We start from the raw sequence: 14067 nt of genomic DNA on the forward strand, positions 1-14067 counted from the left end.
CTGATCCAGTTGAATACTTCTTATTTTTCCAGTTCTTGTGTTGATTTTCCGGGGTGAATGGCAATAATGTCCACCAGTAGGTTGACAGACTAAACATTCCCAGTGGGAATGACTAGGAGAAGCCCCTCCTTTTATGGAAAGAGTTTGCATTCTCTCGAAGCTTCAGCTAATAGAAAGAGGTTGTTTTTGGTTATTCCCCCCCCCCCCCGCAGCCTCCCACGCCATTCCAGAGGACCCTCAAACTGCCTGTAGCATGTTTTTAGGTGGCAGAGTGGTCTGCAGAAAGAAGGGAAGCTGAAACAGCCATCTGTCCTCTTCCACAAGCAGTGTTCCATCCAAATCTATGTTAATATGGCTAAAATGGGAAGAGTTCTTTTAGAATCTGTATCCAAGATCACTCTTTAGTAATTTAGTTCAGGCAATTATTTTGTACCCAGCAGTTACTTTAACTAGCTGTGATGCTTGCTTGCATCTAAGGTCTTCACATACAAAGATTGAGAATGTTTGGCTCCCTGTCACAGAGAATTGGTTGGACCCCCCCCAAAAAAGAAAAAGAAAACCACAAGCAAGGGCTGGAAAAGTGGCCATTGGCACTGTTCTGCAAACATGTACACAAAGGCTTATCCGGTGATATAATAGGAAGGTCCTATAACTGTTCTCATGCTTTTGGTTGGGCAGGAAGTTGCCCAGCCTGTACAACTTGCTGTACAAGTGGATTAATATATTGGGATGTGGTTTCATTTTCATTGTGCAATATTCTAGAACACATAAAGCAACTTTCCATCAGCAAAAATTCCTGCGCACCTTTGGATACAACTCATGCATGCGCCTATGGTGCTGTATACTGTTGGAGAAGTCATTATGCCTCACTGAAAACCCTTGTTAGGGGATAACTCAGGATTGGACTTTTAGCATTGTTGGCAATATTCAGATGATCCAGCAGAAAGAGGCTGTCTTGGGGCCAGTTCAGATGATGACTGCTTTTTGTGAATGGCCTTGACACAGTTAAATTGATCGATCCCTGTTGCCTTTGATGCAATTTCGGCAGCATGCCTGCATATAAAACTGTAGTTTGAGAGGCTTTTGGCTTAGTGAGCAAGTGAATGTTTCTGCTTGTGCCCAGATCTTACCAGCTGTGTTCTGCTTTAAGAAAGCAGAACAGAAACAAAGCTTGCAAAGTGGATTGACCCAGGATGTGTGGAGAGTTGACTGTTTTGATCAAAGAAGCTTGAAGTTAATTCCAATTCATTCTTTTGTTTTTGGATTTTGTTTGTTTGTTTTCCCCTTCAGCTAGTTGGATTAGTTGCCATTAGTGCTTAAGTTTAAGTGAATGTGATTAAATCACTTCAGCAGAGTGGTCATCAATGAGACAGAATGATAGGGAATTTTAGAAATCAGTATGAAGTCAGTATGCCTAATTTGTTCCTGCACCTGCTAGTGATGGGGAGAGAGAGTGGTTTTTTTCCCCATGGGATTGAAGCTTTATACTTAAAAGCTGAGTTCAATAGAATTCTGCATGCAGTGGCGTTTCTGTATATGTGCAGAATTGTAGTCTGCAGCCTTGAGTTTAGTTCACTCTGTGTGTGTGTGTGTCTGTGTGTGTGTCTGTGTGTGTGTCTGTGTGTGTGTCTGTGTGTGTGTCTGTGTGTGTGTCTGTGTGTCTGTGTGTGTTGCATACACTTCAGAAGAGACTACAGTCATACCTCATGTTACTTTTGCTTCATGTTACGTTTTTTCAGGTTGCGTCCCGCGGCGACCTGGAAGTACCGGAAAGGGTTACTTCCGGGTTTTGCCGCTTGTGCATGCGCAGAAGCGCCAAATCGCGCCGCGCACCTGTGCAGATACGGCACTTCAGGTTGCGGGCTTTTCAGGTTGCGAACGGGCCTCCGGAACGGATCCCGTTCACAACCAGAGATACCACTGTAGTGAGTTTTCTTCTTAACATTGACCAATCTTTCTAAGACTATCTTGATTTAGATGGCTGGTATTCCGCTGCCTTGTGGAATATCTTTGGGACAAGAAAAGACTACGGAGGAAACCCTACACAAATCCAAAATGGAGCTCCTAAGGCAGTTGGTTGGCTCCTTCCAGCAACTCTTAAAGCCACACTGGTGCCAGACACATTGCTCTGCTTTCCTTTGGACCACATTAGCAAGGCCTTGTCATCTAGCCAACCCAAGACCGCCTTACTCATTGCCCAGGCTTGCACCCTGGGGAGGTCTGAGACAGAGACCATCAAGCAGTGGTCCACATGCTCCACTCGGCTGATCTCTGGAGCACTGATGGAACACTCAAGAATCTGTGTGGCTCTATACTTATTTTCTCTGGCAGCTAAGAACGAGCCCCCTCTGTGACTCTCATAACACGGTGCTGGTTTTGACAACGGCAGTGTTGTAGAAGAAAAGCAGCTCATTCTGTGCTCTGCTAATACCCCTCTGCAATTTTCAAGTGGCCCATGTGGGGGGGGGGGGATGTTTTAGGTTCTCATGTTCTCTCTCTGCCCCACCCTGATTTAGGAGCATATAACAGCTAATCTGTTTTAAGAGATCATGCTTCTCAGCTGGGAGAGGTAACCTGAGAGTCCTTGAATGGCGCAATGCGGCAAAAAATATTGGCTCTGCAAATCCCGGTGGTTTTTGACTCCCATCATTAAAAGGGACTTAACAGGACATAGTTAAACATTAGTTAGGTATCCTTTAAGCACCACATACCATGAGTAATTCTAATTATGCTGAGTGGAGAAATTGTAAACAAAATGGAGCATGCGACTTTCTGAGGGGAAATGGAGTTTTGAGTATTTTAGAAATCCAATACAGCTGGGAGTTTTTTCAAGACAGGTGAGGGGTTTTTTGCATATAGGGCCTGACCTCTTCTCCAAAAATTCCCAGTGAAGTTGTTTGTGTCAAGTTTGAGAATATGCAGACGACTTGTAAGATATGAAACCTGTTGCTACACACATAAGTCCGGTTTGAATCCCTGTGGCTTCCTTTTCTGGATTTCTTCTACCAAATAGGGGAGCACCTGGGATTTTCTCCCTGTGTTTGCAAAGAGGGATAAGAGTTTGGATTTGGATTTGATATCCCGCTTTATCACTACCCGAAGGAGTCTCAAAGCGGCTAACATTCTCCTTTCCCTTCCTCCCCCACAACAAACACTCTGTGAGGTGAGTGGGGCTGAGAGACTTCAGAGAAGTGTGACTGGCCCAAGGTCACCCAGCAGCTGCATGTGGAGGAGCAGAGACGCAAACCCGGTTCCCCAGATTACGAGTCCACTGCTCTTAACCACTACACCACACTGGCTCTCACAAAGACACCAAGTCTCTGCTTTGCCATTGCTGCTTCTCCTTCCTTCCTCTTTACATTTGACTGTATCAGGGCATTCACCCCAAATCTAAATTAGGTGACAACTTGACTTTTGCACTCAAAATACCACCTTGCAACTAATTAAGCGCATGCATGCAAATGATTTTAAGTTGCATACGCCTTCTTTTCTCTATACAGGAGTGTAAAATGTAGATGGCAAGCTGTTGTGATAGCTAGAAAAGCTTCATGGACTGCTGGGTAGTTTTCAGGCACAATCTTTATGTCTCTATAGGACTCTCCTATAGAAATGTCCTCTCTCATATAAAACAGTGGCAGCTTGAGGGAGTGGCCTTGGCGTTTATGTTACAGCCTTCTCTGTGGTAGGGTCACATTTGTGTAAATTACTTCCTGCTTGGGGAGGCATGCTGCTGATCTGTTGTTGCTTTCAGGAATTTTTGACGCCCCCTGCCCCAGTACAGTTTTAATATGTTTGCATTGTTTCCTTTAAATATTTTGTGAGCTACATTGAGTGTTCAGTTGCAGTTCAGTGACACCGTAAAAAATGTTATTTAGGTTTTGGCTAGAGGGGGGGTGCACTTTGCTTTCTGTCAATGCTTTCAGCCTCATGTATTCCTGAAGGACCTTTGTGCGAAAGCAGCGAGGGTTTCTGGGCCGACGCTTGTCATCTTCATGCCATAATGTGGCTTGCTAGCATGTTCTGTTACCATAGATGCCCTTTGCTCATCTCCTATGCTTCTAAGGTGGTACCTTAAAAGGGCCAGGCTATATTTATTTAGCCCAAGGCTTCCCTTACTCTCAACTAGTTCAAGGTGAAGCTTTACCACTTCTCTTTGTGTGTTTGAATAGCAGCTGATACCACAGTCTATCACAAATCTCTATGCTGTGTAACTGGGCTCCCTAGTTCACATTTCATCTCAGACTCGGTGTGTGCTTCATACTGTCTTTTATATTATTATTACTTCTTCTGCTGTTGTTTTGCAGTTAACCTTGCACCAGCTTTGGAATAGCACCTGTAGCGTTTTAACAGGCGTTCTGCAAAGCTCTTTCCTGCAAGCGCTTAATGTCACCAGAATAACTGCCTGGGATCTTTTATTGTCGCCACATAATCCCTGCAGATAAGGACCCACAACAGAGTCACAGGTTAATATGCTAGCAGCAAACGCTTGAACTCTGCCCGTAGATTAAACAGGGTTGTGAATAGTTAGCTAAGGCAGCAAAATTTCTAGGACTTTTCAGTTGCCAATCTCTTTACAGTCCCGTAGCACTCTTGAAGGTACAGATGGGTGCATAAAGAAGATGTGGTTGACAGAAGCCAAGTGGCCATTTCCTTAAAGCTTAGCAGTAGCTTCAGGCATCTGGTTTAAAGATCAGGGCCCTATTGATGTGTCCCAGATTTGGATGGACCTAAGTCTGAAAGATGGCACTCACACATGCAGGAGGCAGGAGTCTCTGCAGGTATTTTGTACCGGGCATTTTGTATCGGAAAGCATTCTATTAGATTGTGACTATTTGTTCATGGCGATGGGAGGGATGCAGTCCAACGCTTGGTATTTTATTCCTGCTTGGACTACTGGACTACTTGCAGCTATACTGGTGACTGGCAGTGGCCGCTGAGACCATATAACACAGGTCCTGAAAGACCTACATTGGCTCCCAGTACTTTTCTGAGCACAATTCAAAGTGTTGGTGCTGACCTGTAAAGCCCTAAATGGCCTTGGCCCAGTGTACCTCCACGCCCATTGCTCAGCCCAGACACTGAGGGCCAGCTCCAAGACCCTTCTGGCGGTTCCCTCACTACGAGAAGTGAGGTGGCAGGGAACCAGGCAGAGGGCCTTCTTGGTAGTGACGCCCACCCTGTGGAATGCCCTCCCATCAGATGTCAAGGAAATAAACAACTATTTGACTTTTAGAAGACATCTGAAGGCAGCCCTGTTTAGGGAAGCTTTTAATGTTTGATGTTTTATCATGTTTTTAATATTCTGTTAGGAGCCGCCCAGAGTGGATGGGGAAACCCAGCCAAGTGGGCTGGGTAATAAATTGTTGTTGTTGTTGTTGTTGTTGTTGTTACTATCCTGAGTGTAGCTCAATGGTAATGCTGTTTCAACAATGGAATGAGGGCAGACCTAATGGGAGCACGTTAATGGGAGTGCTGGGTTGTTTTTCAAAGTTCAGGGGGCAGTACCCAAATCTATTAGACTCTCTAAACTTAGGGTCATGGTTTCAAGCCCCACATTGGGCAAAATATTCCTGCATTGCAGGAGGTTGGACTGGATGACCCTCGTGGTCCCTTCCAACTCTTTGATTCTTGTCCTAGTCAGAATAGACTCGTTGAAGTTCATTGTGCACCCTAGCTTCATTAATTTCAGTTGCTCCGCTCTGAGTAGGACTTAGTCAATGTTAGAAACTCAGATATATAAGCTAATTGCCAAATGGCCCCCTTAAACCAGGGTTATGTTCGCCATAAAGGAAAGTCGAGGCGCCATCCCCACCGCCCAGTGAAAGTGGTTGTTATTATTATAAAGGGGGGGAAATCTCAAAGTGGTTTACAACACCTTGAAACAATCTAGAATAAAACAAATCCATGCTTCAAGGCAAATATTTCAGATCCTTCTCTTAAGTGACATTTTGCTTTCCCCATATTTATTCACCTAAATTCATATTAGCTGCCCCATAAGCAGAAGTACTCTAGGAAGCCAGGGTAGTGTAGACTGCTGGACTCGGACCCGAGTTCAAATCCGCTCTAAACCATGAAGCTCACTGGGTGACCTTGGGCCAGGCACAGCCTCTTAACCTACCTCACAGGGTCGTTGTAGGGATTAACCAAGCCGGGGTGTGTGTGTGTGTGTGTGTGTGTGTGTGTGTGTGTGTGAACCATGTATTTCTTGGAGAAAAGGAAGGGATAGAAATGCAATCAATAATCTCTTCTGCTTGCCTGCTTCAGAAAGCTGGAGGGGCCAGCCAGATAGATATGGCAGTTGCCAGCCTGGCATCTGCATCTAGAGAGCAACATGTTGTCACAATTAGACCCACGCCAGTCGCAAAACTCGCCTGGTGCCTGGGGGATTTCTAACACTAGACTTAGCTGCATACAATCTTCAGGATCTGAGCAAAGTTTACCAGAAGAGCAATCCAGTATGGAAAGATATTAAGCCATTCAGTGTTGTCAACACTTTTTTTCCCTTCACCTAAAAATAAACTCTGTGTTGTTGTTTTTGTTTCAGAACTATCTTTACTAATGCACATTTAAATCAGTTGGTTAATTGTGTCAATTTTAGTCAAGCAGTTAAATCAACTGATTTCTTTAATCGCGCAGTCGAAATAACTTTTTGAAGTTGCTGTGCAAGATAAAACCACCAACTTCATATTGTGTCTGTCTCTCTCTCTCTCTCTCTCTCACACACACACACACACACACACACACATATATGCATATAACACACATATAGTGATTGCTTGCTTGCTTGCTTGCTTGCTTGCTTGCCTAAGAGAGCTCTCCTGCATGAACAGTAGATTGTGGATTAAAATCTTTGGATCTGGGCCCATGTGACTTTCAAAAACTGCATATATTTAAGAATAGAGTGATGTGTGTGGGTGTAAACATTTCCATTAAAATCCTTGTCACTAATTCTTTTTCCATCTCTCTCTTGTAGTTGAAGCTTTATATCAAACAACATATCCAGAATATCTCCAGTACATTTACCTGGTTGCACCAATATCTCTTATGATGCTAAATCCCTTAGGATTTATCTTCTGTGAAATCCAGAAATCGCGAGACAATCAAAATCTCTCTCACAGCAAAATCAAGATTGTGGGACTTGGGCTTCTTCGAGTGCTGCAGAACCCAATTGTGTTCATGGTCTTCATAGGAATTGGCTCAAACTTCATTCTAAAGCAAAAAATTCCTGAATATTTGGAAAACTTCTTTGATGGACTTGGCAGCTCGTTTTCTGGCTCGGCACTCTTTTATCTGGGCCTCACAATGGTGGGCCAAATAAAGAAGCTGACAAAGGGTACATTTGTTGCACTGATTCTTCTCATCACAGCTAAACTGTAAGTCTGATTCCCTCTCAATCATTTGTGTTTCTATTACTTTCAGTATTGTGTGCATAGCTACTCTCATAGGATAGAAGCGGTATGAAATTGGTGCAGGAATGGTCTCCAACATTTATTTTTCCTGTTAACTGTTAGCATTTTGGGACTACATATTAGGCTGTTTGAGATTAGGGAAGAGGATGTTGCTGAATCTTGGGCGCCAGAGATGGAGGGAGTTGCGGCCCAGCAGGAACATGAATTCTTGGACTTGACAAATGAACTTGGAAAAAGCCAGATTTGGAAAGATAAAGCTTGGTTTGGCTTGGAAATGGGGGGTTGGATAGACCCCCCCTATGCAGGGAGGTTTGGACTTTTCAAGTCTGGCAATGGGCCGTGAGATGTTTAGGGTTGTGGGGGCTCTCAATTTTGGAGGGACTTTGAAACATGTTCTTAAATACCACATGGAGCTTAGTGTGGACTATGGAAAAGGGGCTGATTTGTCGAGAAGGGTCAAAAGCATTCTCAAGCTGGAGTTCCCAAGAGTGAAGGAACTAGGAGACAAAGGAAAATACAGCTATAAATATGAAGAAGAGCTGCGGAAGGGACATGGAAGGGACTTAAGGGCCTCGGACATAAGGTTACCAGGTTAATGCACCAGATTGATGGGATAGAAAGGACTGACAAAACCCGGGTCCAGGAGGAAGAGACGCTGGATGAAGATTGGATTGTTATTCTTTTTTTTTTATTATGATTGTTTTATAAAATTGATGAATGTTAGAAAGATGTTGAAATGAAATTATTTGGCTCTAGTAAAAATGTTTAAAGAATTATGTAAGAATATTATGGTCATGAGAAATTGGTAAAAATAAGATTTAAGTTTTAAGGTTTTCATAGTAAGTTAAGATTAAAATAGATTAAGGTAAAGTAATGACAGAATATTATGAAATATGGAAAGGATTTGCTGCGACAATTAACAACTAGGATACAAAAAAGGGAGGAGGAGGAGGAGGTCAAAGAAAGAAGGTAATGACAGTTAAAGAGTTGAGAATATTGGATTTGTTTTTAAATGTTTGTGACATATTTTTGTTTTTTAATTGTGTTGTGTTATTTTTTGATCTTGATTTTTATTAATCTGTATTGTTGGATTGTGGTTTGTCTTTTCTCTGTTTTTTCTTTCTTTTTTTTCTTCTTTGTTTTCTTTTGTAATTCTAAAATTTTCAATAAATATCATTTAAAAAAAATACATATTAGGCTGTTTGGGGAACAATTCTTATACCCATTGGGTTGTATCTATACTTTGCCTTCTGCTAATGAAAAGATTCCTTCAATCTACAGAGAGCTTTTGATCCAGTAGAGAGGGATCCTGTGGACGGAAGGGTGGGGAGAGTGACTTCTTGGCCAACCTTCTTCCAGCACTTCCTCCAACATGGTTGTGTAAGGTCCCCCAACCTTCTGGAGCAGTGGAGGTGCTAAAGGAGGAAGTGGCAAAATGATTGAATTCATCAAGCATCCATAAACTGTAATTAAGGAGATCACTCTGTAGGTGACTCAACATCTACATCTTTTTTTTTTTTAAAGCAATTTATTAAATTTTACAATAAAAATAAGCATGATAAACAATGTAACATTGATCTTAACATATTTTCACATTTTCTTTGGACTTCCTCACATCTCCCGCTCCCATTTTCATCGTTGAAACATTTTGTCAGCAATTTATCATCTTATTTAAATTCTTATATCCCTTCTATATTTCCTAATCTTATAATTCTCAGAATAAGCTAAATTTCACAGTCTTACTTATTTTCTTAAAAACTTCTAAATTTAGTGGTGCTCAGTTATTTTGATCTAGCATCTTATTTAACATTCACTCAAATTGCAATACTTTTGTAAATAGTTCTTAAATTTCTTCCAGTCCTCCTCAATCCTCTCTTCTCCCAGGTCACGGATTCTGCCGGTCATTTCAGCCAGTTCCATGTAGTCTATCAGTTGTATCTGCCATTCTTCCAGTGTGGGTAGATCTTGAATTTTCCAATGTTTTGCGAGTAGTATCCTTGCTGCTGTTGTTGCATACATAAAAAATGTCTGGTCCTTCTTTGCCACCCCTTGGCCGACAATACCCAGAAGGAAAGCCTCTGGTTTCTTAGTGAAGGTATATTTAAATACCTTTTTCAGTTCATTATAAATCATTTCCCAGAACGCCTTCACTTTAGGGCAAGTCCACCAGAGGTGGAAGAACGTTCCCTCACACTCTTTGCATTTCCAACACTTATTATCAGACAGGTGGTAAATTTTAGCAAGTTTGACTGGGGTCATATACCATCTATAAATCATTTTCATTACATTTTCTTTCAAGGCGTTACATGCAGTAAATTTCAATCCATTACTCCACAACCTCTCCCAGTCCTCAAACATGATATTATGCCCAATGTCCTGTGCCCACCTTATCATAGCCGATTTAACCGTTTCGTCTTGTGTATTCCATTTCAACAGCAAGTTATACATCCTTGAAAGTACCTTAATCTTTGGTTCTAACAATTCTGTTTCTAATTTCGATTTCTCCACCTGGAACCCTAGTTTCTTATCATTTTTAAAAACTTCTTTAATCTGAGCGTAATGTAACCAATCTCGCACTTTGTCTTTCATTTTCTCCAGACTCTGCAATTTCCAATTGTCTCCATCCTTTTCTAGTATTTCCCAATATTTTGGCCATTTAGCCTCCATATTGGGTCTTTTTCGGGCCTTGGCTTCCAAAGGTGAAAGCCACCTTGGTGTTTTATTTTCCAGCAAGTCTTTATATTTTGTCCAGACATTAAACAATGATTTTCTGACAATATGGTTCTTAAAGGCCTTGTTTGCTTTAACCTTGTCATACCATAAATATGCATGCCATCCAAAGGTATTGTTAAACCCTTCCAAATCTAACACATCAGTGTCTTCAAGAAGTAGCCAGTCTTTTAGCCAGCAGAACGCTGCGGCTTCATAATACAACTTTAAGTCTGGCAGGGCAAAGCCCCCTCTTTGTTTTGCATCGGTTAATATCTTAAACTTAATTCTGGGCTTTTTGCCCTGCCAGACAAACTTAGAAATGTCTCTCTGCCACTTCTGAAAGCACTCCGTTTTGTCCAAAACCTGAAGTGTTTGAAATAAGAATAACATCCTTGGCAATACATTCATCTTGATAGCAGCAATTCGGCCTAACAAAGAAAGTTTCAATTTTGACCAACTATCTAAGTCTCTCTTAATTTCTGTCCAACATTTTTCATAATTGTCCTTAAATAGACTTAGATTTTTTGCTGTTATGTTTACCCCTAGGTATTTTACTTTTTTAACCACATTAAGTTCCGTCTCATTCTGAAACCGTTCTGACTCTGTATTAGTCAAGTTTTTCCCCAAAACCTTAGTTTTCTGTTTATTTAATTTAAATCCAGCCACCCGACCAAAGTCATTAATCAGTTGTAATACTCTTTTCGTACTGGGCTCTGGCTTCTGCAAGGTCAAAACCAGGTCATCTGCGAAAGCTTTTAATTTATATTGTTTCTGACCGACCTGAATTCCTTCCACCAACCGATCCCTTCTAATCATGTTCAATAGCACTTCCAGAACCGAAATAAATAACAAAGGGGAAATAGGGCAACCTTGTCGTGTCCCTTTTTCAATTTTAAACTCTTCTGTAACCACATTATTAACTATCAGTTTAGCTTTCTGTTCTGAATATATCGCCTCAATCCCATTCTCAAAACCCCGTCCCACTCCCCTCTCTTTTAAATTTCCCATCATAAATTTCCAGGAGATATTGTCAAAGGCCTTCTCCGCATCTATAAAAATTAAAACTGCTTTTGTATTTATGTCTGTTTGCAAAAGTTCCAAAATATCAATAATGTTCCTTGTATTAGCAAACAGATGTCTTCCTGGGAGAAAGCCAGCCTGGTCCTTATGAATTACTTCATTTAAAACTTTTTTAAATCTATTTGCCAAAATGTCTGCAAATATTTTGTAATCCACATTTAAAAGAGAGATGGGACGGTAGTTCTTAAGTTGTGTCTTTTCAGCTTCCGACTTTGGTATTAATGTGATAAACGCTTCCTTCCACGACTCCGGTGCCCTCCTCCCCTCCATAATTTCATTGCTGACCTCCATCAAAGGTTGTATCAAATAGTCTTTCAATGTCTTATAGTACTTGGAGGTCAGCCCATCTGGTCCTGGAGATTTGCCAAGTTGCATGTTCTGGATAGCTTGTTCGATCTCCTGTCGTGTTATTTTAGAATTCAGGATTGTCCTATTTTCTTGTGACAATTTAGATAGTCCGTTTTTTACCAAAAATTGTTTAATCTCAACATCATCTTGCGGCCCTTGGGTGTATAATTTTTTGAAGTATCTCTGGAAACACTTTCTAATGTCCACTGGATTCTGGATGTTTTTTCCATCAACCTCTAAGTTTGTAACAGTATTTAATCTTTGTCTTCTCTTCAACTGCCAAGCTAGCAGTTTTCCACATTTATTCGCCGACTCAAACGTTTTTTGTTTCATTAATTTAACCTTCCATTCAATTTCCTGATTTATCAATTTAGAATATTGTGTTTGATAAAGTTTAATTTCTCTCAGAGTTGGCTGTGACTTCGGATTCACTCTTAATTTCTTCTCTAATTCTTTTATTTTATCCAAGATCTTATCTTTTTTCTCATTTTGTGTTCTTTTCTTCACTGCATTCTGTTGTATCAAGAATCCCCTCATTACAGCTTTGCTTGCGTCCCAGATTATTCTTTTTTCCACCATATTATTCATGTTTATCTCAAAATAGTCCTTCAAAACTTTTTGGGCCTTCTTGGTAATTTCCTGATCTCTAAACAAATTGTCATTCATCTTCCATCTAAAGGATCCAGTTGGTAATAGTGTCATATCCATCTTTACTGCATTGTGGTCGGAGCAGGTCTTTGGGCAGATTTCCACTTTTCTGACCTTAGGTGCCAGGCCTCTAGAAATCCATATTTGGTCGATTCTTGTCCAGGTCAGTTGGGCTTCAGAAAAGAATGTTCCCTCTCTTCCTAGTGGGTTCTTTGTCCTCCAAATATCAATCAAATCCATATTGTCAATCATTTCAAAAAAGGTTTTAGGTAGTCTGCCGTCTTTTGTAACATTTTGACTTTGTGACTTGTCCATGTTAGTTGATACGACCCCATTCATATCTCCCATCATTATGATGTTGTTGTAGTCTAGATAGTCCAGCATTGTCTCCTGCAACTTCTTGTAAAATTCCGATTTCCCTTCATTAGGTGCATAAATTCCTAATATCAGCAGTTTCTCTCCTTGATATTGTATCTCAATAGCCAAAATTCTTCCATGTTCATCTTTAAATAGGAATTTAGGTGACAGGCTCTCTTTTGCATATATCACCACGCCTCTCTTCTTAACTTTGTCCGAAGATACAAATTCCTGGCCCAATCTTTTATTTATTAACACTTTTCTGTGGAGCCTCGTCACATGTGTTTCTTGTAAACAAATAATGTCCAATTGTTCTTTTTTTAATATATGAAATATTTTCTTCCTTTTTTCCGGAATGTTACAACCATTAATATTCCAGCTCAACAGTTGCAGAGACATCCTGAACTATCTGGTTATTTTTCAAGGGGTGGTATCTTCTCAGGGTCTTCAGGTTCCACAGATGCTGATGTTGGTACTGGCGTTGCCTCAGGCCCAGAAGGTAGTTCAATTCTTTTTTGAAGGTCCTCTCCGTATGTAGACAGGAATTTGTCTCTCTCTTCCAGTGTTCTCACTTTGACCTTTCTCCCTCTAAAGGTAAAAGATAATCCTTGGGGAAATTCCCACCTGAATGGAATTGCGTTGCTCCTTAGTAGTTTAACAAGTTCAGAATAGGCGGCTCTAAGATCAAGCAGTAGTCTTGGGATATCTTTATAAATTTCAATTCTTCTATCCAACACCTCCAGTGATTTTACAAAGTGTAGTCCCAAAATCTTATCCCTTTCCTCCTTTGATCTCAATGTTATCAAACAGTCTCTGGGCCTCTCCTTCTTTATAAATCTTCCAAGTCTGAAAGCTGACACAATTTTAAAGTCCTTTTCTTCCAAGTTCCAGAACTTGGAGAATTCTTTGGTCAAAAACTCAGTTAGATGTCCTTCTTCTGCCTCTTGTAGTGATCTAATCCTTAAGTTGTTCTCACGGTTTCGCAGTTCTATCATCGAGAGATAAATCTGGTGTTCCCCGACTTGTTTAGTGAGTGGTCTTACCTCTTGCTCTAAATTTTCAAATCTTTGTTTGGTGTCCTCAGTCAATTTCCGATTTTCTGCTGAGGCCTCCGTTAGCTGTCCAATTGCTTGTGCATTCTGTACCACTTGTGTGGTTAATTTATTTAGACATTCTGTGTTTTTATCAATCTTTGCTGATTGCGCATCTGCTTTCTTGTCCAAAGCTTCCAATTTTTCAAAAATTTTGTCTAGTACAGAAACAGATGCTCCTGAGGCCATATCTTCCAGTTGTAACTGCTCCGCTTCGCCCTCTCCCTCCACTTCTGAGGGCAAAGTAGGCACAGATGATCTGCGTGTCTGTGAGGCTGAGGTTAGAGTTGTTAGAGTTGTTTGTTTAGCTCTCCCTCTTTTTCTTGTGCCACTCATTCCAACGTTATCTGTCAGTCAAGGTCACACTGAGTTGTTCCCATGGGAATGGAAAGGTCCAGAGCAAGCAAACAGCAAGGGAATCG

The 14067-nt window shown here is 41.0% G+C and overlaps 1 protein-coding gene across 2 annotated transcripts in view; it reads left to right on the plus strand.

Annotated features, from left to right (window-relative positions):
• GPR155 (G protein-coupled receptor 155) overlaps positions 1–14067 on the plus strand; it is a 43636-nt gene that overhangs the window by 7893 nt on the left and 21676 nt on the right. For both annotated transcript variants that reach the window (XM_081023891.1, XM_081023890.1), the window contains exon 3: positions 6974–7373. In XM_081023891.1, coding sequence (XP_080880017.1) covers positions 6974–7373 — 400 coding nt within the window. The remainder of the gene's footprint in view (positions 1–6973; positions 7374–14067) is intronic.

This window comes from Podarcis pityusensis (assembly GCF_964106645.2).
Source record: "Podarcis pityusensis genome assembly, chromosome: 1".
NCBI classification, from domain to species: Eukaryota; Metazoa; Chordata; class Lepidosauria; order Squamata; family Lacertidae; genus Podarcis; species Podarcis pityusensis.